The sequence below is a fragment of the Aedes albopictus genome, chromosome 3, assembly GCF_035046485.1.
Source record: "Aedes albopictus strain Foshan chromosome 3, AalbF5, whole genome shotgun sequence".
In the NCBI taxonomy this organism is placed as follows: Eukaryota; Metazoa; Arthropoda; class Insecta; order Diptera; family Culicidae; genus Aedes; species Aedes albopictus.
In genome coordinates, this window is record NC_085138.1 from 264,736,042 (window position 1) to 264,761,636 (window position 25,595).

The 25,595-nt window shown below is 41.9% G+C and overlaps 3 protein-coding genes across 3 annotated transcripts; 1 reads left to right on the forward strand and 2 right to left on the reverse strand.

Moving 5' to 3' along the window:
* The first annotated feature begins 4,856 nt into the window (after positions 1-4,856).
* LOC109621796 (eukaryotic translation initiation factor 3 subunit K) lies at positions 4,857-5,860 on the forward strand. Its single transcript, XM_020075911.3, has 3 exons — positions 4,857-5,016; positions 5,111-5,550; positions 5,615-5,860. Exons 1-3 carry the CDS (start codon positions 4,946-4,948, stop codon positions 5,767-5,769), a joined length of 666 nt encoding a protein of 221 aa, XP_019931470.1. The 5' UTR covers positions 4,857-4,945; the 3' UTR covers positions 5,770-5,860.
* A 9,795-nt stretch (positions 5,861-15,655) lies between these two features.
* LOC109403475 (uncharacterized) lies at positions 15,656-16,392 on the reverse strand. Its single transcript, XM_019676305.3, has one exon. It carries the CDS (start codon positions 16,262-16,264, stop codon positions 15,704-15,706), a length of 561 nt encoding a protein of 186 aa, XP_019531850.1. The 5' UTR covers positions 16,265-16,392; the 3' UTR covers positions 15,656-15,703.
* Positions 16,393-20,566: 4,174 nt separating this feature from the next.
* LOC115257567 (uncharacterized) lies at positions 20,567-21,889 on the reverse strand. Its single transcript, XM_029857341.2, has one exon. The coding sequence runs from the start codon at positions 21,506-21,508 to the stop codon at positions 20,633-20,635; it is 876 nt and encodes a 291-aa protein (XP_029713201.2). The 5' UTR covers positions 21,509-21,889; the 3' UTR covers positions 20,567-20,632.
* Positions 21,890-25,595: the final 3,706 nt, after the last annotated feature.

A 25,595-nucleotide genomic window follows, 5' to 3' on the forward strand; every position in this document is an offset into this window, starting at 1 on the left:
GTGCACTTTTTTTCACTTAATTCAGTATCGTAGAGAACCAAACGAGCACTTTTTAGAAAGAAAATTTAATTCTCTTTCAGATACGCTTAGATCTGGTAGGTACTTACGATCAATTTATATGATAAATTTGAGGAGCTCTTGCAATGCCTCCGGCGGGCGATCTTCCGGATTTTTCGTTAGCTGGCCAATCCGGTGTCAAAAAATGAGTAAATCGATTAAACTCACGCTAGGTAGATTGTCTTTACCCCCAGCTAAAAATATACTCAAGATGAGTAGGTAAATTGGGTTGTTTAGTGAACAAAATATTGTTATTAATATATATTCTAATCGGAAGAGCTCATTTTTCTGAGTATAACGTGAGTTTATTGCGTTCCAATACCTTTGTTTTGATAATTAAATAATCAAAGCAGTTTTTTTTTTATTTTTGTGGATAAAATGACAGTTCAATCGATATAATAACAGTTCATCCCGAACAAAAAAATTTCATCATACAAACTTAAAATACATTTTAAAAATAGTTCCCGGGCACCAAAAATGATGAAATTTTGGATTTCGACTATTTTTTGGACGGAGATTCCGATTATGGAATAATCTGGATACCCCTAAGAGCAACCTTAACGGCGGCTACTATTCGAGCAACCCGTGCAGCGCTACCATTTTGACGTAACCACCCTTTTCCACACCGGTCGCTGCTGGGTGCGCTCACAAAATAGTAGCGCTATGGGTGGGTGACCAAATATAGTAGCGGGACAGTTGCGCTGCTAAAAATGCTATGGGAATATGACAGCCCTCGCGATACGAATCAGGGTGACTAATTTGATTACTACCGGTGTGGAAAAGGGTGGTTAAGTCAAAATGGTAGCGCTACGCGGGTTGCTCGAATAGTAGCCGCCGTTGATGTTGCTCTAAAGAAGCCAATTCAGCCAAGACCCCCTCGCCCTCATTCAACTCAATTTTGAGTAAACCGACATTTACCCAAAATTGGCTTATTGGGGTCAAGGACCCCCTTTGGGTAGATGCATCTTTGTTGCATCTTTGTTTTTGACAACATCGGTGAGCCAGAGAGGGAAAACAACCTAATTTTGGGTTACGAATTTATTCGATATAATCAATTTTGAGTGAAATCGACCCAAATATTAGGTAGTTTGGATTTTCCGGGTGGTGTACACAATAGACACTATATATTCCATAGACTCGCAGAGACGAAGACTACTGTAGCCATGAAACGAACTGCCAGATGTACACTCAGAAATATAACTAATCATGGACCGTTTTAAAGTTAAACATTTTCAGTTTTACTGCATTTTATTATTGGACTTGATTAACATTTATACCACAGACAAACAGACGTAACACCTTGAACGATTTCCATGGAAATCCATCGCCCAGTTCACACTACCATCACCTGGTGGTAAAGTTGCACGAATCACTGTGTTGTGCAATATCGTCAACAGAAGGCGCTAGTGTGAAACGTCAAACGCATAGAAAAACGATGCGCGCGCCTCTGGTTGTGAACGCCACAACTATGAAAATTTAAAATGATCGTTTAAAGCGTGGTCGATGGAAATTTCGCAAGTGTTACGTCTGTTTGTCTGTGTTTATACTATCGATGTCTGAAAAGTTAAACTTTGTCAGAATACAATAAAAATAGTTTGACTTCAGTGTAAAGAAAACAGTTTGGCAATTTTATAACAAAACAATCAAAAGTTAATCTTGATAAATGGAATAATAAATATTATTTAAATATATAACATAATTCCTATAAAAACCATATTATAGAAGTTATAAGACTCACACATAAATTTTATTTGCAGGGTAAATAAATTTCATAAGATTCGAAACATAAACTTCAAAATTGCTAATCCTTATAATAAGTATGTTTGCCTCTTTTATTGTTTATAAGTGAATTATGCAAAAAATTATGTAGTTTCACACAACCGAGGTTTCGTGACAATATAATAAAGGTACGAAGTAACAAATAATACTTAACAAAACATTTATTGAATTATTCTCTCCGATCACAACACTCCGTTTTCCACGCGTTTGCTCACCAGTCTTCAGTCAGGCCCGGCCCGAACGATAGTAGTCAAATGTCAATAGTTCGCTCATCGTCAGGGCCGTACTCGGCACCACAATAGTTATACGGAAAATCGTCTCAGTGTAGTGTCTATAGTCTATTTTACGAAACGACAACAGTGTTGATATTGATATTAACACTCACGGGCTTGGGCGCAACCTCCTGTCAAATTTTCATTCATGAAATGAGCGATCAGCTGATCCGAAACGTCTCGTAAAGTGGCTCATAGTCTACACCTGGTGACACCAAGGTGACACAAAGATATTGCATCTTGCTTTGCTCTTTAGATCACCGTGCAAATGTTCAATCACAGACAAACAGACGAAACACTTGAAAAATTTCCATCTACCACGCAAAAGCAAAAGCAAAAACGATCATTTTAAATTTTCATAGTTGTGACTTTCGCCGGTGGTTCTCTACGGGCACGAGACGTGGACGATGCTCGAGGAGGACATGCAAGCACTCGGAGTTTTCGAGCGACGGGTGCTAAGGACGATCTTCGGCGGCGTGCAGGAGAACGGTGTGTGGCGGAGAAGGATGAACCACGAGCTCGCTGCACTTTATGGCGAACCCAGCATCCAGAAGGTAGCCAAAGCCGGAAGGATACGGTGGGCAGGGCATGTTGCAAGAATGCCGGACAACAACCCTGCAAAGTTGGTGTTTGCTAACCATCCGGTTGGTACAAGAAGGCGTGGAGCGCAGAGAGCACGATGGGCGGACCAGGTGGAGCGTGATCTGGCGAGTGTTGGGCGTGACCGACGTTGGAGAGCTGCAGCTGCAAATCGAGTATTATGGCGGCAAATTGTTGATTCAGTATTATCATGAATTTGATGTTAACTAAATAAATGAATGAATGACTTTCACAACCAGAGGCGCGCGCATCGTTTTTCTATGCATTTGACGTATCACACTAGCGCCTTCTGTTGACGATATAGGGTACTGCAAGCACCTGATCTAACCTCACTTTGTCTGACAGTTCAGCGAGCTTGTTTACAAGGTGTTAGAATTTTTAACGAGCGGCGAAAATTGAATTTACGTTTTCCGCCCCGAAACCATTATGATACGGAAATATCGATTATATTCAACTCTACTAGTACAAAACCAATCGTCTTATTACCGTTATACTGAAATTGTATTGAAACACAGTTTTGCCGGATCTCCGCCAGAGACTAAGTCCATGTAAACAAGCTCGCTGAACTGTCAGTGCACGGCTTCGTGACGTCATCTTGCAGTATCCTATTGCACAACACAGTGATTCGTGCAACTTTTCCACCAGTTGATGGTAGTGTGAACTGGGCGATGGATTTCCATGAAAATCGTTCAAGGTGTTACGTCTGTTTGTCTGTGGTTCAATCATTCAAAATATATGTTCACACGTCGAACACCAAAAGAAGTAGCATGTAAACAAAGCGATTATTCCATGCACCACCCAAAAAGTGTGTCCTTCTGACTTCAGCTAGAATGAGGAGGTACGATTCGAGCGTTTGTTCACCAAGGCGGTGCGGCTCAAACAGCGTCTGTTCTGGCATCCAGCGGCTGAGTAAGAAATGCTGCACCACGCCCAGCTAGATCCACGGTGGTAGCCCCATCAGCGTGGTCGTCCTAGTGTTGGGACGTTAAACAGAACTGGCACGATGGCCCTCCGGCGAGACAGGAGTGTTGGCGTAGGCCCAATAAGCCACCCGTAAAAATCTCCATTACGAATAACATAGGAGAAAATACGACTCGATACAATCGTCCACGAGCTGCATCAGCTGCTAAGAGAACCAACCATCGTCCATACCGCGAAAATCGGGAGGCTACGGTGGGCGGGTCACGTCATCAGGATGTCGGATAGCAACCCGACTAAAATGGTTCTCGATAGTCATCCGACCGGTACAAGAAGACGTGGAGCGCAGCGAGCTAGGTTGGTCGACCAAGTGGAGGACGATCTGCGGACCCTACGCAGTGTGCGGAACTGGAGACAAACAGCCATAGACCGAGTGGAATGGAGGAGGCTACTATGTACAGCAGAGGCCACCCCGGCCTTAGCCTGATCGGTAAGTAAGTACCCAAAAAGTGTGACCGACGCTGAACAATTTTAGCAGTGAAACGAACCAATGTATGCTACATATATATGTATGGGAACATATTGTGGTGGGACAAAAATGCAATAAAACTACGGCAAATTTGTACCGCGGTTCGAAATATAACATCGCCGCGCACTGGCACTATGCAAAACTTTATATATTCCATTTTACGAGCCGAATTTATGAATGAATTTTGACAGGAGGTAGCGTCCAATAACCCGTAAAAACCAATATCACAGACAAACAGACGTAACACCTTGAACGATTTTCATTAAAATCCATCGCCCAGTTCACACTACCATCACCTGGTGGAAAAGTTGCACGAATCACTGTGTTGTGCAATATCGTCAACAGAAGGCGCTAGTGTGAAACGTCAAACGCATATAAAAACGATGCGCGCGCCTCTGGTTGTGAAAGCCACAACTATGCAAATTTAAAATGATCGTTAAAAGCGTGGTCGATGGAAATTTCGCAAGTGTTACGTCTGTTTGTCTGTGCCAATATCATCATCAACGTTGTTGTCACTTCGTAAAATGGCTCATTCTGATTTTCTCCGTGCATCATTTTGTTAACAACGCCATCTAGGCCTCGTTTCAATTTGTTTCGTGATTTTCACAGCCAGAGAGTATCAATCGCAAATCGCGATACGCCTTTTTCGAATTTAGAAACTCCGTCACAAAATCGGAGCACCCCTACGCAGTTGTCAACTTTTTGTGTGTTCTTTTTTCGATCCGCCGTTCAGTCGTGGAAAGTGTTTTCGCGTTTCCATTGAACAATTTCGCAGATTTTCTAGTGAAAAATGGTGCATTACGTGAAAATGGAAGACGGCAAAGTGATGCCGATTCAGGACATGCTCAAAAGCATTGAACGGTAAGCGAAATAGTGCCGATTATGGTGTGTAATCTTTCTTGTAATGAAATCTAACCTCCAAAACTCGATTTGTTTACGTGCTTCTCTTTTCCAGCTACAATCCGGAACATCTGAAGGTGATCGAAGCTTATGTCGAGGAACAGGCCCGTGACAATCAGTATGATTTGGAAGCGAATTTGGCTTGTCTGAAGCTGTACCAGTTCAACCCCCAACTGATGAACCTGGACGTCACTTATGTGATCCTGTTGAAAGCTCTAACGAACTTCCCCCATACGGATTTTGTCCTGTGTAAATGCCTGCTGCTACCGGCACAGATGAACGATGACACCGTCAAAGAAATCATCTACCTAGCTGACATTCTGGAGAAATGTGACTTTACTCTGTTCTGGTCCCGTGTGGCCAAGAATCCATTGTTCTTCAAGAAAATCAGCGGCTTTTTCGATTCGATTCGGAAGTTTGTGTGCCACGTCGTAGGAATCACTTTCCAGTCCATCGAGAAGCAGTATTTGGTTCGGCTCCTTGGAGACGTTGACGGTAAGTGTGGTGGAACTTGTTTATCATTTCAATGAGAATCTGAGGTGTTACTTCTACATTTCAGACAACGTTCTGCGTGCGTGGGTCAAGAAGAACAACTGGAAGGAAGATGGCCAATACATTACTGTGGCCGTACAGGAAGGTAACATCAAAACGAAACACATTACCGAGAAGATTGATTTTGAAAATTTGGCTCCGCTGATGGCCAACTGCTTGTAGAGATGCGAAAAATGTCTTCAACTAGACGATGTATTGGCTGCATTCCTAGAGAATAAGTAAGCAAAAGCAAACTAAAAGAATGAAACTATAATTCTAATAGATTGTTATTTCTGATGACCATTCATTTATAGAATACATTGCAGGAAATTATCACAGGTAAAACTGTTGCATTCACATTAACATGAATAATTCTGGAATTTTAAGGATTATCGCAGGCTTTATGGCGTTGGCGAGGTCCTTTTTAGTGTCTTTGTCGGTATTTTCAGACTAGACACTTTGAAGTCTCTATATAGGAGAACTTATGCTGCTCTTTGAAACCTGTTGAACTCAAAGGCATTAAAACTTTTCCTACTAAACTGAACTAGGGTGACTTTGGGTATTATCAGTAGGTTTGTTCTCTTCTTCATTAGGGGGTTTTGTCGGTCAAATTACCTGAAACTTGGTCGTATAATTCAGCTTAGTTGGGTAAGAATTGAGGCTAACTTTGAGTTTCACAAGATGAATCAAACTTATATATGACTTCAATCAAGCGGAATGAACGCTCAAAATTATAACATAAAATTGTGATAATTTTTAGTGAAAACATCAATTTTCAAATTGCCTTAGGGCCACTCAAACCGTAAAGTTTTTTATATTCCAAATAAATTTATAAAATGTTTACTAGTAGCTCTTGTTTACTCAGTATGGATATGGAGCATATATGAATGCGGAACAAATCTTATATTTTGACGTTTTTCGTTGAGAAAATGTGAATTGCTTCAAAGGTGACCCATCTTGCCCCGCATTTTTTTAACGGCGCAAAATCAATCACTTTTTTAAAACTGCTTGTTTAACATCATATTTTGTATTTAATGAACTATTTATGGACTTTTAGCATAACTAACTAGTGTATTAAAGAGTAGCGGACGAATACAAACCAATACGATTTGTATTTACAAAATTATGGTGATCCATCCTTAGGTGGCCCATTTTGCCACGCCCCACCCTACCTACCTTTTCTAGGCTCTCAAATATTAAATAAAAAAAAATTTTCAACGATTTCTTCAAGTACTCTGCAAAAAATACCTCCAAGAAATTCTTCAACAGCGGTGCCTGCAATTCTGAAAACGGGTCCCCGATTGGAAATCAAACTTGAATTGTACGATGATTCTACAGAAGGTTATATTGCGCATTGCACGGTTAAAAGTGCGACAATGATGAGCGGAATATCGTTCCGGTGTCTTCCTTCACCACACTTAGGGAAGATTCATTTATTACGTCCATCATTTTTTGGATATCTATACCCACTCCCCTCCCTCTGTCAAACTATTTTACTATACACACCAAATTTTTTTCGCTGAAAATCAGCAAACTTTTGCTGAATTTTGCCGAGCTGAAATTTCAGCAATCAATTCAGTAAATTTTTTTGCTGAAATTTCCAGCAATTTCGACTGTCATCGTGGATGACAGGGGTTTACTGAAAGATCAGCAAATTTTTGAGGATTGCCGAAATTTCAGTAAATTCGACCGACGTGAGATTTGCCTGCACTTTGCTGAAGGGTTTCAGCAATGTGCATCAAAATATAGATGAAAAAGAAAATATAGATTAAAAGTTCTTGTAAAAGCAAATTATTTGACGGAAGGGCATATATTCAGTTAATTTTATTCAATTTACACATAATGTTGCACTACGTACACTAATAATAACAATCCATGCATTTTGAACACATTATGGGGAAATACACATATTTAGGAACCTTTCTTGAAAACGATATTTCTTTGGTGTACAAAGTAGGAAACGCAGATGCGAATCATCGGAGGGGCTTTGGATGCACCGGTTATCACCCCGAAGTCTTTGAATGCGGCTTTTCTCCGTGCGATCGTATCTATATTGTTGAATGGATTGAACGTCATTGTGGCTCAGAAAGACCAAAATATTCATAATTTAAGTACTTACCTTGTTCTTATATATGTTCCAATGAATGTAAAATCAAAATCTGGTGCAATTTATACCAAGTACCGAGAAATGCGCCACAAAAATGTTAAAAATAATGATCTCTGTGGTACAAAATGTCGTATGTACAAAGCCGGCGTTTTTTTCTCATTTTTTATTTTGACAGGTGGCCGACGTGGTTGACGACGGAAAAAATTACTGAAATTTCAGAAAACCCGGTTAGTTTGCTGGTTTTCAGCAAACAAATCCAAAGTACTGATTTTTCGGTAAAAAATGCGTTTGCTGATTTCTACTCAGCAAATCGTTTTGCTGAAATCTCAACACACCAAAAATCGGTTTGAGATTTCAGCAAAACGATTTGCTGAGTAGAAATCAGCAAACGCATTTTTTACCGAAAAATCAGTACTTTGGATTTGTTTGCTGAAAACCAGCAAACTAACCGGGTTTTCTGAAATTTCAGTAATTTTTTCCGTCGTCAACCACGTCGGCCACCTGTCAAAATAAAAAATGAGAAAAAAACGCCGGCTTTGTACATACGACATTTTGTACCACAGAGATCATTATTTTTAACATTTTTGTGGCGCATTTCTCGGTACTTGGTATAAATTGCACCAGATTTTGATTTTACATTCATTGGAACATATATAAGAACAAGGTAAGTACTTAAATTATGAATATTTTGGTCTTTCTGAGCCACAATGACGTTCAATCCATTCAACAATATAGATACGATCGCACGGAGAAAAGCCGCATTCAAAGACTTCGGGGTGATAACCGGTGCATCCAAAGCCCCTCCGATGATTCGCATCTGCGTTTCCTACTTTGTACACCAAAGAAATATCGTTTTCAAGAAAGGTTCCTAAATATGTGTATTTCCCCATAATGTGTTCAAAATGCATGGATTGTTATTATTAGTGTACGTAGTGCAACATTATGTGTAAATTGAATAAAATTAACTGAATATATGCCCTTCCGTCAAATAATTTGCTTTTACAAGAACTTTTAATCTATATTTTCTTTTTCATCTATATTTTGATGCACATTGCTGAAACCCTTCAGCAAAGTGCAGGCAAATCTCACGTCGGTCGAATTTACTGAAATTTCGGCAATCCTCAAAAATTTGCTGATCTTTCAGTAAACCCCTGTCATCCACGATGACAGTCGAAATTGCTGGAAATTTCAGCAAAAAAATTTACTGAATTGATTGCTGAAATTTCAGCTCGGCAAAATTCAGCAAAAGTTTGCTGATTTTCAGCGAAAAAAATTTGGTGTGAAACCGATTTTTGGTGTGTACCTAATACACGTACTGTCACGCTTTCTTAGACCCCCCCTCCCCCCAAAAAGTTGGACGTAATTTTTGAACGTTCCCTTATTCATTAGCTCGTGATACAATCGCACTTTTATTTGAGATTCAGCACTTTGTCACAGTCCATAGTTAGCATTAGCAATGAAATAAACCATATCCCGAAAAAAAAATACATTGGCCTGACTCCAAGTGCTCCCTCGGGAATTCCTTTAAGAGTTCCATCGGGAGTTCCTCCAGGCATCCTTCACCCTAAAACCGATCAGCACTAAAGTGCATAATTTCCAGACTACCGTCGATGGGGGTGACAATGGGTCTGGGGGGTGAGATTGGGTCAAAACGGAGAAACATAAAATTTGAAATAACTCATCAACTATCGCTAATTTATATTGAAAACTTTATATTATTTCAAAGAGGAGATGTTTTTAAACGTCATGATGCAGAATAGAATATTAAGCAATAATCATTTTTTGTTAAATTTTTTTTTTTGTTAAATTTGTGGCTAAACTTATGTGAACACCGCTAGCCATCATGGTTTCCCATAGCGGAAATCATCATGGTTACAGGTCGCAAGCCCTGGCAAAGTGTGGAACGTTTTGATGGCTGTGATCCCTGACCATCATGTAATCAAAATCCCAGGGATACTCAAGTGACCATACTGTTGGGTTGTAGGGGTTGCGTGTGTGGGGTGCATATATTGACAAGCATTGCTATGGATCGTTAGGGCTGAGTAGGAGCGGGGAATGGATCTACGATTGCTTAATTGCGATTATACCTACTGGTATAGTCGTGGTTCAACAGTGGTGGCACCGCTTTTCGCTTGTGTTCGGCCTAGGTGGTTTGTTTAGGCGGTGCGGGTAGGTCTGTATGTACTTCGTACGTGCAGTGCGAACGGCTTCAGCATTGTGATTACTTGGGTAGTGTAGGATAATTGGGTTTGGGACTGAGGGGGTCGTCATTGATTCTGCCGACACCATTGAGTGCTCATTGTTGGCGGTTGTGTTGGTGACGATTTCTTCAGCTTCATAATCTCATTTATACCACGCACAAACTTTGGGAAGAGGGACTGCTTTGTAATGCAAGAGAGGGATTTAAACTCTGCGTTACGGGTTGGGTGAGATCATGCAGATAGAAGCAACCCAGGTGACCGTGCGGCTCGGGTCGTGATGGATGCATGAGTGCAGTGTGTGTGGGGTGCGCTACCCTGTGGATACAGTTGAGTCCGGGTTGGAGTGGAAAGAGACCCTTCTCTACTCTAGATCGGTTTCGGTTGTACGGGCGGGGTAGTGTTTGTCTTATGTGTGACGTGTTGTGCGTGATTTGTGGCCCGAGCTGCGTGGTTACTTGGGAAGTATTGTGCTCTGCAATCTACATTTTGGTTTTAAGGTGAAGCTATAGCTGGGCTGTGCCTCGGATCTGTTGGGCGCAGGTCGGAAGAGCTGGTGGTGGTTTGTGCTGGAGGGTTTGCTCGATTGGTTATTCACTGGTGATGGCTAGTCGATCGACTGTTCGCGCAGCCTGTCATTTGGTTCTTGGGGTTTGTGCTCTCGAGGTCCGGGGCGTTGCTTCATTGTATCTTTACTTTAATACTAATATTCCTTGTTTGATTAATTGACTATTATGTACAGGCGCTTAACTCATTCTATTTCATAGATTGCCAGATTTAAGGGTAATGGTTCAATAGGGTGATAGCAATCAGAGTGGACTAGAACGAGTTGGCGCCTACAATACACCAACACTAACACACATACACCAATACTTACACGCACACATGCACCTACAACTAGCTGTAAAAGACCAGTGGGCGGGACAATGGTGCCTACCCAACAGTTGTAGGTGGGGTGTTTGGCTTAGCTACATGACTTGGTCCGGCAAGCCCATAAACATCAATTGGTAGACGTATTGCCTAGTGAAAAGACAACGCAGATGGGCGAAAGCCAGGGGATGCGTTGATAATAGCAGAATAGCAGAATTTGTGGCTAAACTTATGTGATGAAACTTCTAGTAAATCACTCTGAAAAAAATTCTCCTTCGCAATGTTCCACACAAGCACCTAACCATAAATTTTCTTATAAGGAGTTAGCTGTAGGTATTACCTGGTTGATGCAACGAAAAAAGTGGGCTGTCCTTGCACTTTTAATTTAAAAATTCAATATTTTCGACCCTATGTCTAAATATTAAGAATGGGGGTGAGATTGGGTCAAGCAAGTTATCGAGTGCACATAACCTTAGCTACAAATTGATCTTGTTATCCAGTCCCCATTTGACTTTAAAGTGGTTCCATGTTTACCGTATCTTCATAAAAGCACGCTTTTTACGAAAATATGTCGAAGAAGTGTCAAGCGAGTGTGTTCATACGTTTAGTGCCTAAAATCATTTATAAAAATACACCCATGCGTTTGGACAGCTCCTCTAATCATCATCTAGCCTTTGGTGTACTGCATATTTGTTTAAATGTTATTGTGAGAGATGGTCTTACAATGTGAAATGTCGTGTAACATAATATTTGAACGACCCTCTATCTTGAGAGGCCAATGATCATGTACATAAGAGTTTATAACGGAGGGTTTGGTTAAACATACTAAAAATTTCATGTTTTTTTTTCAATCAATCTTTCAATGCGTCCCTCCCTCATTGTAATCTTTCCTCCTCCTCTCCTGGAGGTTGAAACATTAAATGAGGATGATTATGGTGGCTAAAAATGGCGATACAACATACAAACGTCATTTTATCAAATTTCAACATTTTTTTTGGTTGTATTAGCCCTTTTAGGTGGATTCATCATCTTTTAAAATTACCTAAGTTTTTATTCGTCATGATTACAATGTATTTTGAATAGATTTACTGGATATGGTCAATAAAATTAACTTATATTCTTAAATAGGCGACTTCAAATAGGGTAGGGCGGGGCAAGATGGGTCACCTAAGGATGGATCACCATAACTTTGTAAATACAAATCGTATTGGTTTGTATTTGTCCGCTACTCTTTAATACACTAGTTAGCTATGCTAAAAGTCGATAAAAAGTTAATTAAATACAAAATATGATGTTAAACAAGCAGTTTTAAAAAGTGATCGATTTTGCGCCGTGAAAAAAAGGCGGGGCAAGATGGGTCACCTTTTAAGTAATTCACATTTTCTCAACGAAAAACGTCAAAATATAAGATTTGTTCCACATTCATATATGCTCCATATCCATACTGAGTAAACAAGAGCTACTAGTAAACATTTTATAAATTTATTTGGAATATAAAAAACTTTACGATTTGAGTGGTCCTAAAGCGACTTGAAAATCGATGTTTTCACTAAAAAAATATCATAATTTTATGTTATAATTTTGAGCGTTCATTCCGCTTGATTGAAGTCGTTTATGAGATAGTCTTGTAATAAAAAATAAATAACTTTTGAATGCTCCAAAAATACGTTCAAAATTGAAGGTGACCCATCTTGCCCCGCGGCCGTTTATATGGAGATTATATGGAATGTATCGCATAAGAAAAATGGCTAAAAACCATTTTATTTTTTATTTCCAATGAGAGTGAATAATTTTTTAATCAATGCTCCAAACTTTTGTATATTCATGCTGGTCATCTAACAAAATTATTAACATAATCAAAACATGAGTAATGCGCCCGAAAATGGCACTGACCCATCTTGCCCCACGACCCATCTTGCCCCGCCCCACCCTACTTTGACCCATTCTCACCCCCTCTAAGGGGTGAGATTGGGTCAATTTTCAATCATTTGTAGATTAGTAAGTAATAGATATAATGTGATACTTTCTTGCTAAACTATCATTACCACATATAAGAGTATGTACACCAAATAAAAAGTTATTCCGACTTCAATTGCATTAGTTATTTAATAAACAATCTTTGAGTATCCTTTTTTGACCCATTCTCACCCCCAACGACGGTACACCAAAAATGTGTAACCCTTGCACATTCACAAAATCAGCTCCTGCGTCCACAAAATCGTGAAATTCGCAAAAAAAAATGTACGGCGATCTAGCTAGGTTTACTAGTGACCTTGGTAAACAAAAAAAAATCGAAATTTCGCATCTAGAAAAGTGTACGAGCTGTTTTTTTAGAATGTGTAACTGCTACACATTTTTGTGTGGTCTGGAAATTAAGGTCTTACACATTTTAGTGCTGAGCGGTTTTACTGTGTTCAGGAATTCCTTCCACACTGAAATAATTCTAAGAGCCTATTTCATCAGACGCTACACATACATTTTACCCCTAGTCTGACACGTTCACTTCAAATGAATCGTTATACCTATCATATCAAAAACAGTTCCGATTGAAAAGCCTTCTAATGAAACTAAATGCCACTTGCGCATATCGGAGTTATATGAACATAACACGATCGATACATTAGCTGTGCATATAACTTTGGCCGGGTAGAAAGCAACATTGGCAGATAAAGTGGAACACGTTTTGCAGAATTCCGCAATTCCAGTAAGTGAGCTTCGTGGTCGTGCGGCTAGCGGCGTCGGTCATTTAGGCGTTGTGAGTTCAATTCCCGCTCCAGTCGAGGAAACTTTTTTTCAAAATAAGAAGGATATTATTGGAGTTGCATATACATTGGCGCACCCAGCCCGCATGATAGAAGCAAAATGCATGACATATAACAGTATCATGGTGACCTGAGAGTCATACCACATGCGTCGCATATAACTCTCACTTCCCATTTTCAACCTTAGATCAGATTCATATGATATTCCAATAGTGCAGTAATATATGATTGACATATAACTGTGATTGGGAGAGTTGGCTCAGTGCATGGAGAATTCCGCCAGGTATTCAATTTGGAGTTCCTCCAGGAATTCCATTGGCAATTCTTTCAGGTGCTCCTCAAGAGTTTCTCAAGGAGTTTTATATGTATTATTCCTCGAGAAGTTCTCTCGAGGATTTCATAAAGGTGTTCTTTCGAGTTTTTCTCCAGGTGTTCTTTTGGAAATTTCTAATGGAGGTCCATCGAGTTTTCCTAAAAGTTTTTTTTTGTAAATTCATCCAGGAGTTCCTACAGAAATTTCTCTAGAATTTTCTACAGGAACTCCTTCTGGAGTTTCACCGAGAATTTCTAGGTTTTCTTTTGGAAATATCTCCAGGATGCCATCGGCAATTCCTCTAGAAGTTCCTTCGAAAATTCTTCCATTAGTTCCTTCGTAAGTTCTTTCAGGAGTTCCTTCGGAAATTCGACCAGAAGTTCCTTCGGGAATTTCTTTCGGAATTCCATCCGAATTCCAAAAAAAAACATCGAGAATTCGTTCAGCTTTTCCTTCGGGTACTCCTTCATGTGGTCTTTCGGGAATTCCTCCATGAATTCCAATGGGAGTTCCATTGGTAATTTCTCTAGGAGTTCCTTCGTGAATTCGTCCAGGAATTCTTCGAGATATTCCTTCGGGAATTCCTCCAGGCGTACCTACCATAGGGAATTCTCCCAAGAGTTCCTTTGGGAATTCCTTGAAGAGCTCCATCGGGTTTTACTGTAGGAGTTTCTTCGAGAATTGCTTTAGGCGGTCCTTTGGGAAAGGAATTTAATGGATATTTCCTCCATGTATACCATCGGAAACTTCATAGGAATTCCATCGGGTGGAATTCCTTCAGAATTATAGAAAGAAGTTCCTTATGGTTACGGCGTAGCCAGCTTTTTTGTTCTTGCTCACTCTCCTAAACAAACACGAGAAAGAGCGGGATGAAACCAGGGGCGAATGGCCCCTCTCCATCCCTCTCTTTCGCGTGTATTTATGTTTAGGAGAGTGAATAAGAACAAAAAAGCTGGCTGGCTACACTGTTGTGCCTTAGGGGATTGCTCAAGGAATTCCTTCGTGAATTTCTTCAGGAGTTCCTTCGGATTTTTTTTTTCAGGTGCTCCTTTGAGTATTCATTTAGGAGTTCCTCCAATATTTCCTTCTGGAATTCCTCCAGAAGTTCCACCGAAAATCCTAAAGGAATTCCACCGAAAATTCATGTAGGTATTCCTTGGAGAATTTTCCAGAAGTTCCTTCGGGAAATCGTTGAGGAGTTCCATTGGGGTTTACTAAAGGAGTTTCTACGAGAATTTTTGGTGTTCTTTCTGGTCAGGTGTTTCTTCGGGAACTGCCCCAGGTATCTCTCTCTCTTCTTAGCGTAACGTCCTCATTGGGACAAAGCCTGCTTCTCAGCTTAGTGTTCTATGAGCACTTCCACAGTTATTAACTGAGAGCTTCCTCTGCCAATGACCATTTTGCATGCGTATATCGTGTGGCAGGCACGAAGATACTCTATGCCCAAGGAGGTCAAGGAAATTTCCTTTACGAAAAGATCCTGGACCGACCGGGAATCGAACCCGTCACCCTCAGCATGGTCATGCTGAATACCCGTGCGTTTACCGCCTCGGCTATATGGACCAGGTATACCTTTGGTAATTCCTCCAAGAATTCAATCGGAAATTTCTCCAGGTGCTCCCTCAGGTATTCTTTTAGTAATTCCATCGGAAGAGGCTCCAGGAGTTTCTTCAAGAATCCTTCCAGGCCATGCTATTGATGGAAGTGAAAATTGATGAAAAGAAATCGAGCACTGCAGATACGCCCGCTAAACACAAGAAATAAAAAAAGAAGTTAAAACAAAACTCCTGTATCGAAAGAAAAATAAATACAAATGATATACAGATATCCAAAATTTATTGAACTACACAATACTTAAACGACTTATTTATTCTATTTCAATAACCGCGCCCACTTTGGTAAACGCTTCTTTGAGCTTCTCCGCTTCTTCCTTCGGAATATCTTCCTTCACGATCGTGGGGGCACTTTCGACGAACTTCTTTGCCTGTACCAGGTTCATTCCCTCCAGCAGATTCTTCACTTCCTTGATGAGTGCCACCTTCTGCTTGTCGTCAAATTTGACCAGTTTCACCTTGAAGGTGGTCTTCACCACCTTGGGGGCGGCTTCCTCCTCATCCACCGGAGCTGCAGCTGGGGCGGCGAAACCGGCGCCAAATCCTGCCGGCATTAGTGCAGCATCGGGAAGGTTCAGTTTCTTCTTCAGCAGACCGCTCAACTCGGACACTTCCAGCAGATTCAGAGTGGCGATGCTGTCCACAATAGACACAAGTTTTGGGTTTGCCGGTTTCTCTGTTCCTTCCGGAACTGGAATGGTCAACTTCTCTGCAGTGGATGCAACGGCGGCTTCAGCATTCCGAACACCGACTGTCGTTGAGATCTTGCGGAAATTCCGCAGCGACAGACTACCGACTGCACGCAAATGCATCATTTTAAAAAGAACTTATAGTTTTTTTTACGCGAAAATTAAGCAAAATTTAATGAAACAGTTGAAATTTAGCAAACGGACGTACTGTTACGTTACTTCGTGAAAAGCAAGAGCAACACGAGTATTTGACATTCACGCAGTTACATAACGTCAAAAATGTAAACAAACGAAGTGTTGCCAATTTTTCACTATTTATTGTTTTGTACACTGAAAAACAAGAGAACCCAAATTTGAGTATTTTTAAACTCACTTTTGAGTTCTTTTTTGCATCCTGTTTCATTCGCTCTCTTTATTGTTGTCAGAGAGTGAATAGCAAAACAACCCAACTTTGAGAGTTCGATGCGGGAAGCCAAAATTGAGTAAGTGGCACAGTACCGAAAGTTGAGTAATTTTAACTGACGGTTGAGTAAAAAGAACCTTGACTTTAGGTACTTTGGCCGTATACGCCTAAATGCAAACTACCTACCAAAACATCGACTCCAGCAACTCAAAATTGGCTTCCCGCACGCAACCTCGAAGTTGGGTGGAATGAACTCACTTTTGGGTACTTTCGTTTTTCCGTGTACAGCGCCATCTGAATATGAAAAAGATGTTATATTGTGCCTTTAGCACTAAATTGATTTCCGAAAAAACTTCATTGACTTCCGCTGCCTTTCCTGTGCGTCAAACATTACACCACAGACAAACAGACGTAACACTTGCGAAATTAACATCGACCACGCTTTTAACGATAATTTTAAATTTTCATAGTTGTGGCTTTCACAACCAGAGGCGCGCGAATTGTTTTTCTATGCGTTTGACGTTTCACACTAGCGCCTTCTGTTGACGATATTGCACAACACAGTGATTCGTGCAACTTTTCCACCAGGTGATGTTAGTGTGAACTGGGCGATGGATTTCCATGAAAACCGTTCAAGGTGTTAAGGGCTAAACGCAATGGGTCCGGCAACGGAACGGCAACGGTGCGGCTGCGGCAGCTGTCACTTTTGAATGTATGGAATCAAATGTTGCGGCACGCAATGATGCGGAACGGCAAGTGCGGAATGTACTAAAACCGCATTTTTTTTTGAAAATTTTCATAATTTGCGGTGGCGGCAAGACTTTTGAATCTGTTTTGGATTTAGATTTCAGAAAATGGAGTACGCAGGAGAGTCGAGTCAAGGCAATTCTGTTCATTTCCTTCTAATAAATGAGATTCGCAAATATCCCGAGATTTACGCGAAAGGCCAAAAACAATACCGAAACGTACAGCAGAAGGATGCGGCTTGGAAAGCCGTGGCCACTAAGCTAAATATTCCCGGTAAGTTTTGAACGTTCAAATATAATTATATGTATATTGATCAAACTTATTCTAATAAAATATTCGGTCTGTTTTCCTTTCTAGAGAACATGGTTAAAACGAAGTGGAGAAACATTCGCGATAGATTTGTGAAGGAACTTCGCAAATCTAATGGGTCATCTGTCTCGGGAGCAGGAGCAGATGACCTGTACGATTCAAAGTGGGTGCTGTTTGATGAGCTGAAATTCCTTTCAGCTCATTGCGAGAACCGTCCGTAAGTATATTATCTTACTCCTTAGAAGATTTTGAGCTCCCGGGAAGAACCGGAAGATCCGCAAGTTTGAACAATTCCATTGTAAAATTCTTCAATACCTTGTTATGAAAAATCTTCAAATTTCACGAATTCACGCTGGGAATCTAGAATTCGGCACATATTTAAGTGTTATTTCACAGACAAACAAACATAATACTCTTATCATTCCCATGGTACACCGATTCAACCAAGGATTTATTGGTCTATTTGAAAATTTGATAGTTGGCCGTCTGCCTACCCTTGGCGCTCGTATCATTTTTGTTCGAGTTCAACGGCACATTAGCGCCACCTAGTTCATGGTTGGCCAAACTCAGCGCTTTTAAAATTGGGCGATTATGATTCCGTGACTGTGATTTGAATTGAAAAATGTTCGAACTGTTACATACGTTTGTCTGTGATTATTTGATAAAATATGCAAAAACTTTATTTACAAAAAAAAAACATTTTCAGCACTACAGGAAACTACACAGAAAAAAATGTTGTGTAATATTACATCTGAACTGCTGCAACCCGATCAATACGTCGGTTGCATGAATATTACACAGGACGATGTACACATAAGAACAAAAGATTTTACATCAAAACAATGTAATCGTACATCGGAATCGTGATTACATCGATTATTTAGTACATCGGAATGAATTACATCGGGCGGGTTGCATTTATTTTTTGCTGTGTATCAAGTCTCACCAACCGTACAAAAGCACCCTGATACAGTAGAAATAGAAGAAATTGAAGAAACTCATGAGGAGCAGGAGCAAGCTGATGAATTGGAGGACGGCGGAACAACCCCTCAAACGCAAAAGGGGCAAAGGGGCATGAACAGCAGCTGCAGATCGTCGAAAAAGCGCCGCACAACAGATCTCTATGACGAACGAATTGAAGAAATTCTGTCCAAAGCTGAATCCGTTTTGGACACACAACCACGCCACGCCGCTTTCAGTGCATATTTGACGGAGCGGATGGGAATGTTGCCATTGCAAGTGGCACGAGACCTGGAGGTAGAATTTACGTGTCGTGTGAATTCACTCTTAGATTTGTACAGTCCATCCGATGAATAAATTTGAATGTTCTTTCGATTTCCTATCAATAAACGCAGTACCTAAAAGTAAGCCAACCACAAACCTCAATATTAACATGACTATTGCCCTTTATCCTATGCAGTGATTCCCTAAATTTACAACAATGGAGTTGGAGTAACTAAAACAGTTATGAACTGAACAGATGGAGCCACGGTAGCCACCCCATATACATAGGGCGGAAAAACCATTGCAAAGGTCAGCTTCTCTAATCTTTCCCAGGAATATTTTATGCAAACTTATCCCGTTGACAGAGAGGAGCCAGATCTACCTGTTACTGGTAAAAGATTTTATGTATAATTGGGAATATGTACACCTAGGAGGTACATGATAAGCATAAGTTTGCAATAGGTTGTCATCTTTCACAGCTTTTAACTGAGAGCATCCGGTGCCAATGACCATTTTGAATGTGCATATCGTGTGGCAGGCACGAAGATACTCTATACCGATGTGAATTTACCCATAGGTGCGGCGATCGGAAACTAGTCGGCTCTTCCATTCCTACGGCATTCTTATGGGAGTGACGTCATATTTACAAATTTGGAACATGACGTCACTTTCATAAGAATGCCGTAGGAATGAAAGAGCCGACTAGTTTCCTATCGCCGCACCTTGGGTAATCCACATCGACTCTATACTCAAGGAAGTCAAGGAAATTCCCTATACGAAAAAATTCTGGAATGATCGGAAATCGAACCCGTCACCATCAGCATGGTCATGATGAATACCAGTGAGCTTACCGTATCGGCTAAATGTGGAATAACCAAGTGGTAAAGTATTTGTTACGTTATGCTATTCAAATAAATTACATATATTAACAAAGAAAAGCATAAAAAATGTCTAGCAGTACGTGATTCTTAAAAGAATAATGTGATTAGCTTCTTGAAATCAAATACCCTTAAGGTGATACGGGACGCCGTGTTATTTTTTCCTATCTTTCCTCTCTTTCTAACTATTTGCCTTGCGATTTTGAAAATGGTAATCTCGATTTCTATCGCATAGTAGAGGCTGAAAACTAATCAGCATATGCACTGCAAGTGAGCATACACAGTGATAAGGTTTTGTTCCATAGGGTCTGCGACCATTTGGGCAGAAGCACTTATTTTGGGTAATTGCTGCTAAAACTCAGCCGATTTTAAACTGATTCACTTGAATTTTTAAATATGGCTAGATACTGTGCGTATCTGATCGTGTCTCAAAAATCAAGTCAATCGGTTCAAAATTTACTGAGTCATAGCACCAAGTGCCCAAAATAGGTGCTGCTGCCCAAATAGTCCCAGACCCTATGAAGTAGAATGTGAGATTACCATCTTAGTAGAAACAGAGCAATGGCGGATATCGCGAGAGATTTTGTATAATACCATTTGAGCAGGTGTACCTATTTTGGGCACTTGCCACTCACGAAATAAGACGTTTTACTAAATCATTTGTAGTCTGTTATTCAATCATGGTAAAGCCATGCGCGTGTTTTGTGCACAGCCAGCGCGTTCAACTTTACAGCTGGGGGCGAAATGCGCTGTAGTTACACGCACGGTAAAAGCCAAACTACTTAAGATCAGCATTTATTCTTCATAAGAACTTTTTATTATACTTACAGTTGAGAAAGAACTTCATGTTTTATATAAACAACCCGGTTTCGATTAATGACCTTATTTTATTATTGTTACTCTTTTGCACATTGTTCGAAAATCGTGCCTAGATTATAAAAAAATGTTATTTTCAAACAGGTATTGCGCCAAAGTATCTCGTGTTTCATAAGCACTGCGAGCTGCATTGTTTCCGCGTTGAATAATGCTATTTCCAACGCTGTTCAGAGGTTCCGTTGTTGAGCGCCATTCTCCAGGGACAATAATTTCTCCACGGTGTCCAATTTGATCAACATATCCCGGAGGATTGTACTGTGGTTCATTCGTAGACTTCACGAAATTATGAAGCACTAGCGTAGCCTTCACCAAATTATCGGCTGATTCAGGGTGGAGGAATAAAGGTGATAGTAGTATACGCCAACGCGATACTAAGATGCCAAAGGCATTCTCAATTACTCTTCTTGCACGGGACAATCTGTAATTGAAGTGCTCTTGTAAGGGTGGCAGATTTCGTCCTGGATATGGCCGCATAAGGTTGGTTTTCAATGGGAATGCAGCGTCCCCAACTATGAAGTATGGCATAAGAGGCCCGTCTACTAGTGATGCTGCTTGTGGCAGTCCCAAGCGCCCCTGTAGCAAGCGACTGCCAAATTCGCTTGAGCTGAACACGCTGCTGTCGGCATTTCCACCGTACGCACCAACGTCTACAGCAACAAAGTTGTAGTTAGCGTCGCACATTGCCATAAGAACGATAGAGTGCTGCTTTTTGTAATTAAAATAAAGCGAACCGGAATTCGGAGGGCAATGAATGGAAATGTGTTTGCCATCAACAGCGGCGCAACAGTGGGGAAGGTTCCATTTTACTTCAAATTCATCGCTGTACTGCTTCCATTTAGCTTCAGTTACCTCCGGCATAAATGTTCCATGAAGTTCAAACCATAGAACCTGTGAAACCTCCTGCGTGATCTCCCTTACGGTTGTCACTCCCATTCTGAAAAGTCTTGATATCTCAAATATACTCGATCCATGAGCCAAGTACCTAAATGGAAAAGAAAAAAAAATGTAATTATTTTATGCACTATCTTTTTTGTTTTAAGATTTTTTGTTAATGTATTGCTCTTTTGAAACGAAATTAGGTTTTTATGCTCATTTGAGCATAACCAATGGAAAGCGTGGTCAACTCAAACGGGCTTTTCCCCTAATCGGATAGATCATTGAGGCTACAAGCCAGATGATGCCGTCGTTTCTAGTCAGGATCAGGCTTATAGGGATAGAAATCTTGCAGTATCACTGGGAGATTTTTCAAAGATGTTGGCTAAACCTATCGTCTGATCGCAGAAGAATTTTGAAATCAGAATTTTGTGGCAACTTTGAATAACCAATGGATCACTAATGCTACGTTCACACTACGCTCTATATCAAGTAATATAGCGAGATGATATCCTATATCAAGAAAGGACGAAAAAAATAACATTGCGCGGAAACGAAACTAAGTTCTGGTTGACGATTTCGGCTTGGTGATTTTGATATTACGGGGTTAATTAACTTTCCAGGAAGTTTCTGGAGATACTCCAGGAGTTCCCTAAGGATTCTTCCAGAAGTTCCCTAGGGATTCCCCCGGGAGTTTTCTGGAAATTCCTCCAGGAGTTCCCTGAGGATTCTTCCAGGAGTTCTCTGGGGATTCCTCCAGGAGTTCCCTGGGGATTCCTCCAGGAGTTCCCTGGGGATTCCTCCAGGAGTTCCCTGGGGTTTCCTCCAGGAGTTCCCTGGGGATTCCTCCAGGAGTTCCCTGGGGATTCCTGCAGGAGTTTCCTGGGGATTCCTCCTGGAGTTCCCTGGGGATTGCTTCAAGAGTTCCATGAGGATTCTTCCAGGAGTTCCCTAGGGATTTCACCAGATGTTCCCCGATGATTCCTCCAGAAGTTCCCTGGGGATTCCTCCAGGAGTTCCCTGGGGATTCCTCCAGGAGTTCCCTGGGGATTCCTCCAGGAGTTCCCTGGGGATTCCTCCAGGAGTTCCCTGGGGATTCCTCCTGGAGTTCCCTGGGGATTCCTCCTGGAGTTCCCTGGGGATTCCTCCAGGAGTTCCCTGGGGATTCCTCCAGGAGTTCCCTGGGGATTCCTCCAGGAGTTCCCTGGGGATTCCTCCAGGAGTTCCCTGGGGATTCCTCCTGGAGTTCCCTGGGGATTCCTCCTGGAGTTCCCTGGGGATTCCTCCAGGAGTTCCTTGGGGATTCCTCCAGGAGTTCCCTGGGGATTCCTCCAGGAGTTCCCTGGGGATTCCTCCAGGAGTTCCCTGGGGATTCCTCCAGGAGTTCCCTGGAGTTTCCTCCAGGAGTTCCCTGGGGATTCCTCCAGGAGTTCCCTGGGATTTCCTCCAGGAGTTCCCTGGGGTTTCCTCCAGGAGTTCCCTGGGGTTTCCTCCAGGAGTTCCCTGGGGTTTCCTCCAGGAGTTCCCTGGGGTTTCCTCCAGGAGTTCCCTGGGGTTTCCTCCAGGAGTTCCCTGGGGTTTCCTCCAGGAGTTCCCTGGGGTTTCCTCCAGGAGCTCCCTGGGGTTTCCTCCAGGAGTTCACTGGGGTTTCCTCCAGGAGTTCCCTGGGGTTTCCTCCAGGAGTTCCCTGGGGTTTCCTCCAGGAGTTCCCTGGGGTTTCCTCCAGGAGTTCCCTGGGGTTTCCTCCAGGAGTTCCCTGGGGATTCCTCCTGGAGTTCCCTGGGGTTTCCTCCAGGAGTTCCCTGGGGTTTCCTCCAGGAGTCCCCTGGGGATTCCTCCAGGAGTCCCTTGGGGATTCCTCCAGGAGTTCCCTGGGGATTCCTCCAGGAGTTCCCTGGGGATTCCTCCAGGAGTTCCTTGGGGATTCCTCCAGGAGTTCCCTGGTGATTCCTCCAGGAGTTCCCTGGGGATTCCTCCAGGAGTTCCCTGGGGATTCCTGCAGGAGTTTCCTGGGGATTCCTCCTGGAGTTCCCTGGGGATTCTTCCAGGAGTTCCCTAGGGATTTCACCAGATGTTCCCCGATGATTCCTCCAGAAGTTCCCTGGGTATTCCTCCAGGTGTTCCCTAGGAATTCCTACAGGAGTTCTCTGGAGATTCCTCCAGGAGTTCCCTGGGGATTCCTCCAGGAGTTCCCTGGGGATTCCTCCAGGAGTTCCCTGGGGATTCCTCCAGGAGTTCCCTGGGGATTTCTCTAGGAGTTCCTCGGAAAATGCTCCTGGAGTTCTTCGAGAATTCTTCCCGGTGTTAATCAGGAATTTCTTCAGGAGTTCCTGGATAATTCCTCCAAAGAGTACCTCATGAATACCTCCAGAAATATTCCGGGAACTCTTCCAGGAGTTCATAAAGAATTTTTCCAGGAGTTCTTCGGAAATTCTTCCAAGAGTTTCTTGAGAATTCCTGTAGGATTGCCTTGAAAATTCTTCGAGAATTCCTCCAGGAGTTCCCCGAAAATTAATCCAGGAGTTCCTCAGAAACTCATCCTAAATATCCCCGGGAGCTCCTCGAGAATTCTTCGAAAATTCTTCCCGGTGTTCTCAAGGAATTCTTACCGGAGTTCTTCAAGAATTCCTTCAGAAGTTCTTCGCAAATTCCTCTAAGAGTACCCCGAGAATTCCTCCAGAAGTACATGAGGAATACCTATAGAAATTTTGCGGGAACTCCTCCATGAGCTCCTCGAGAATTTTTCCAGGAGTTCCTCGGAAATTCTTTCAAGAGTTCCTTGGGAATTTCTCTAGGAGATTCTTGATAATTCCTCCAGGAGTGCCTCGGAAATTCTTCCAGAAGTTCCTCGAGAATTCTTTCAGAAGTTCCTCGGGAATTCTTCCAGAAGTTCCTCGGGAATTCTTCCGGAAGTTCCTCGGTAATTCTTCCAGAAGTTCCTCAGGAATTCTTCCAGAAGTTCCTCGGGAATTCTTCCACAAATTCCTCTGCAATTCTTCCAGAAGTTTCTCTGGAATTCTTGTAGAAGTTCCTCAGGAATTCTTCCAGAAGTTTCTCGCAAATTTTTTATCAAATTCCTCGGCAATTCTTCCAGTAGTTTCTCGGGAATTAATCCAGAACTTCCTCGGGAATTCTTCTAGAAGTTCCTCGGGAATTCTTCCAGAAGTTCCTCGGGAATTCTTCCAGAAGTTCCTCGGGAATTCTTCCAGAAGTTCCTCGGGAATTCTTCCAGAAGTTCATGGAGAATTCTTCCAGAAGCTCCTCGGGAATTCTTCCAGAAGTTCCTCGGAAATTCTTCTAGAAGTTAGTCGGGAATTCTTCCAGAAGTTCCTCGGGAATTCTTCCAGAAGTTCCTCGGGAATTCTTCCAGAAGTTCCTCGGGAATTCTTCCAGAAGTCCCTCGGGAATTCTTCTAGAAGTTCCCTTGGAATTCTTCCAGAAGTTCCTCGGGAATTTTTCCAGAAGTTCCTCGGGAATTCTTCCAGAAGTTTTTAGGGAATTCTTCCAGAAGTTCCTCGGGAATTCTTCAAGAAGTTCCTCGGGAATTCTTCAAGAAGTTCCTCGGGAATTCTTCCAGAAGTTCCTCGGGAATTCTTCCAGAAGTTCCTCGGGAATTCTTCCAGAAGTTCCTCGGGAATTCTCCCAGAAGTTCCTCGGGAATTCTTCCAGAAGTTCCTCTGTAATACTTCCAGAAGTTCCACTGTAATACTTCCAGAAGTTTCTCGGGAATTCTTCCAAAAGTTCCTCGGGAATTCTTCCAAAAGTTCCTCGGGAATTCTTCCAGAAGTTCCTCGGGAATTCTTCCAGAAGTTCCTCGGGAATTCTTCCAGAAGTTCCTCGGGAATTCTTCCAGAAGTTCCTCGGGAATTCTTCCAGAAGTTCCTCGGGAATTCTTCCAGAAGTTCCTCGGGAATTCTTCCAGAAGTTCCTCGGGAATTCATCCAGAAGTTCCTCGGTAATTCTTCCAGAAGTTCCTCGGTAATTCTTCCAGAAGTTCCTCGGGAATTCTTCCAGAAGTTCCTCGGGAATTCTTCCAAAAGTTCCTGGAGAATTCTTCCATAAGTTCCTCGGGAATTCTTCCGGAAGTTCCTCGGGAATTCTTCCAAAAGTTCCTCGGGAATACTTCCAGAAGTTCCTCGGAAATTCT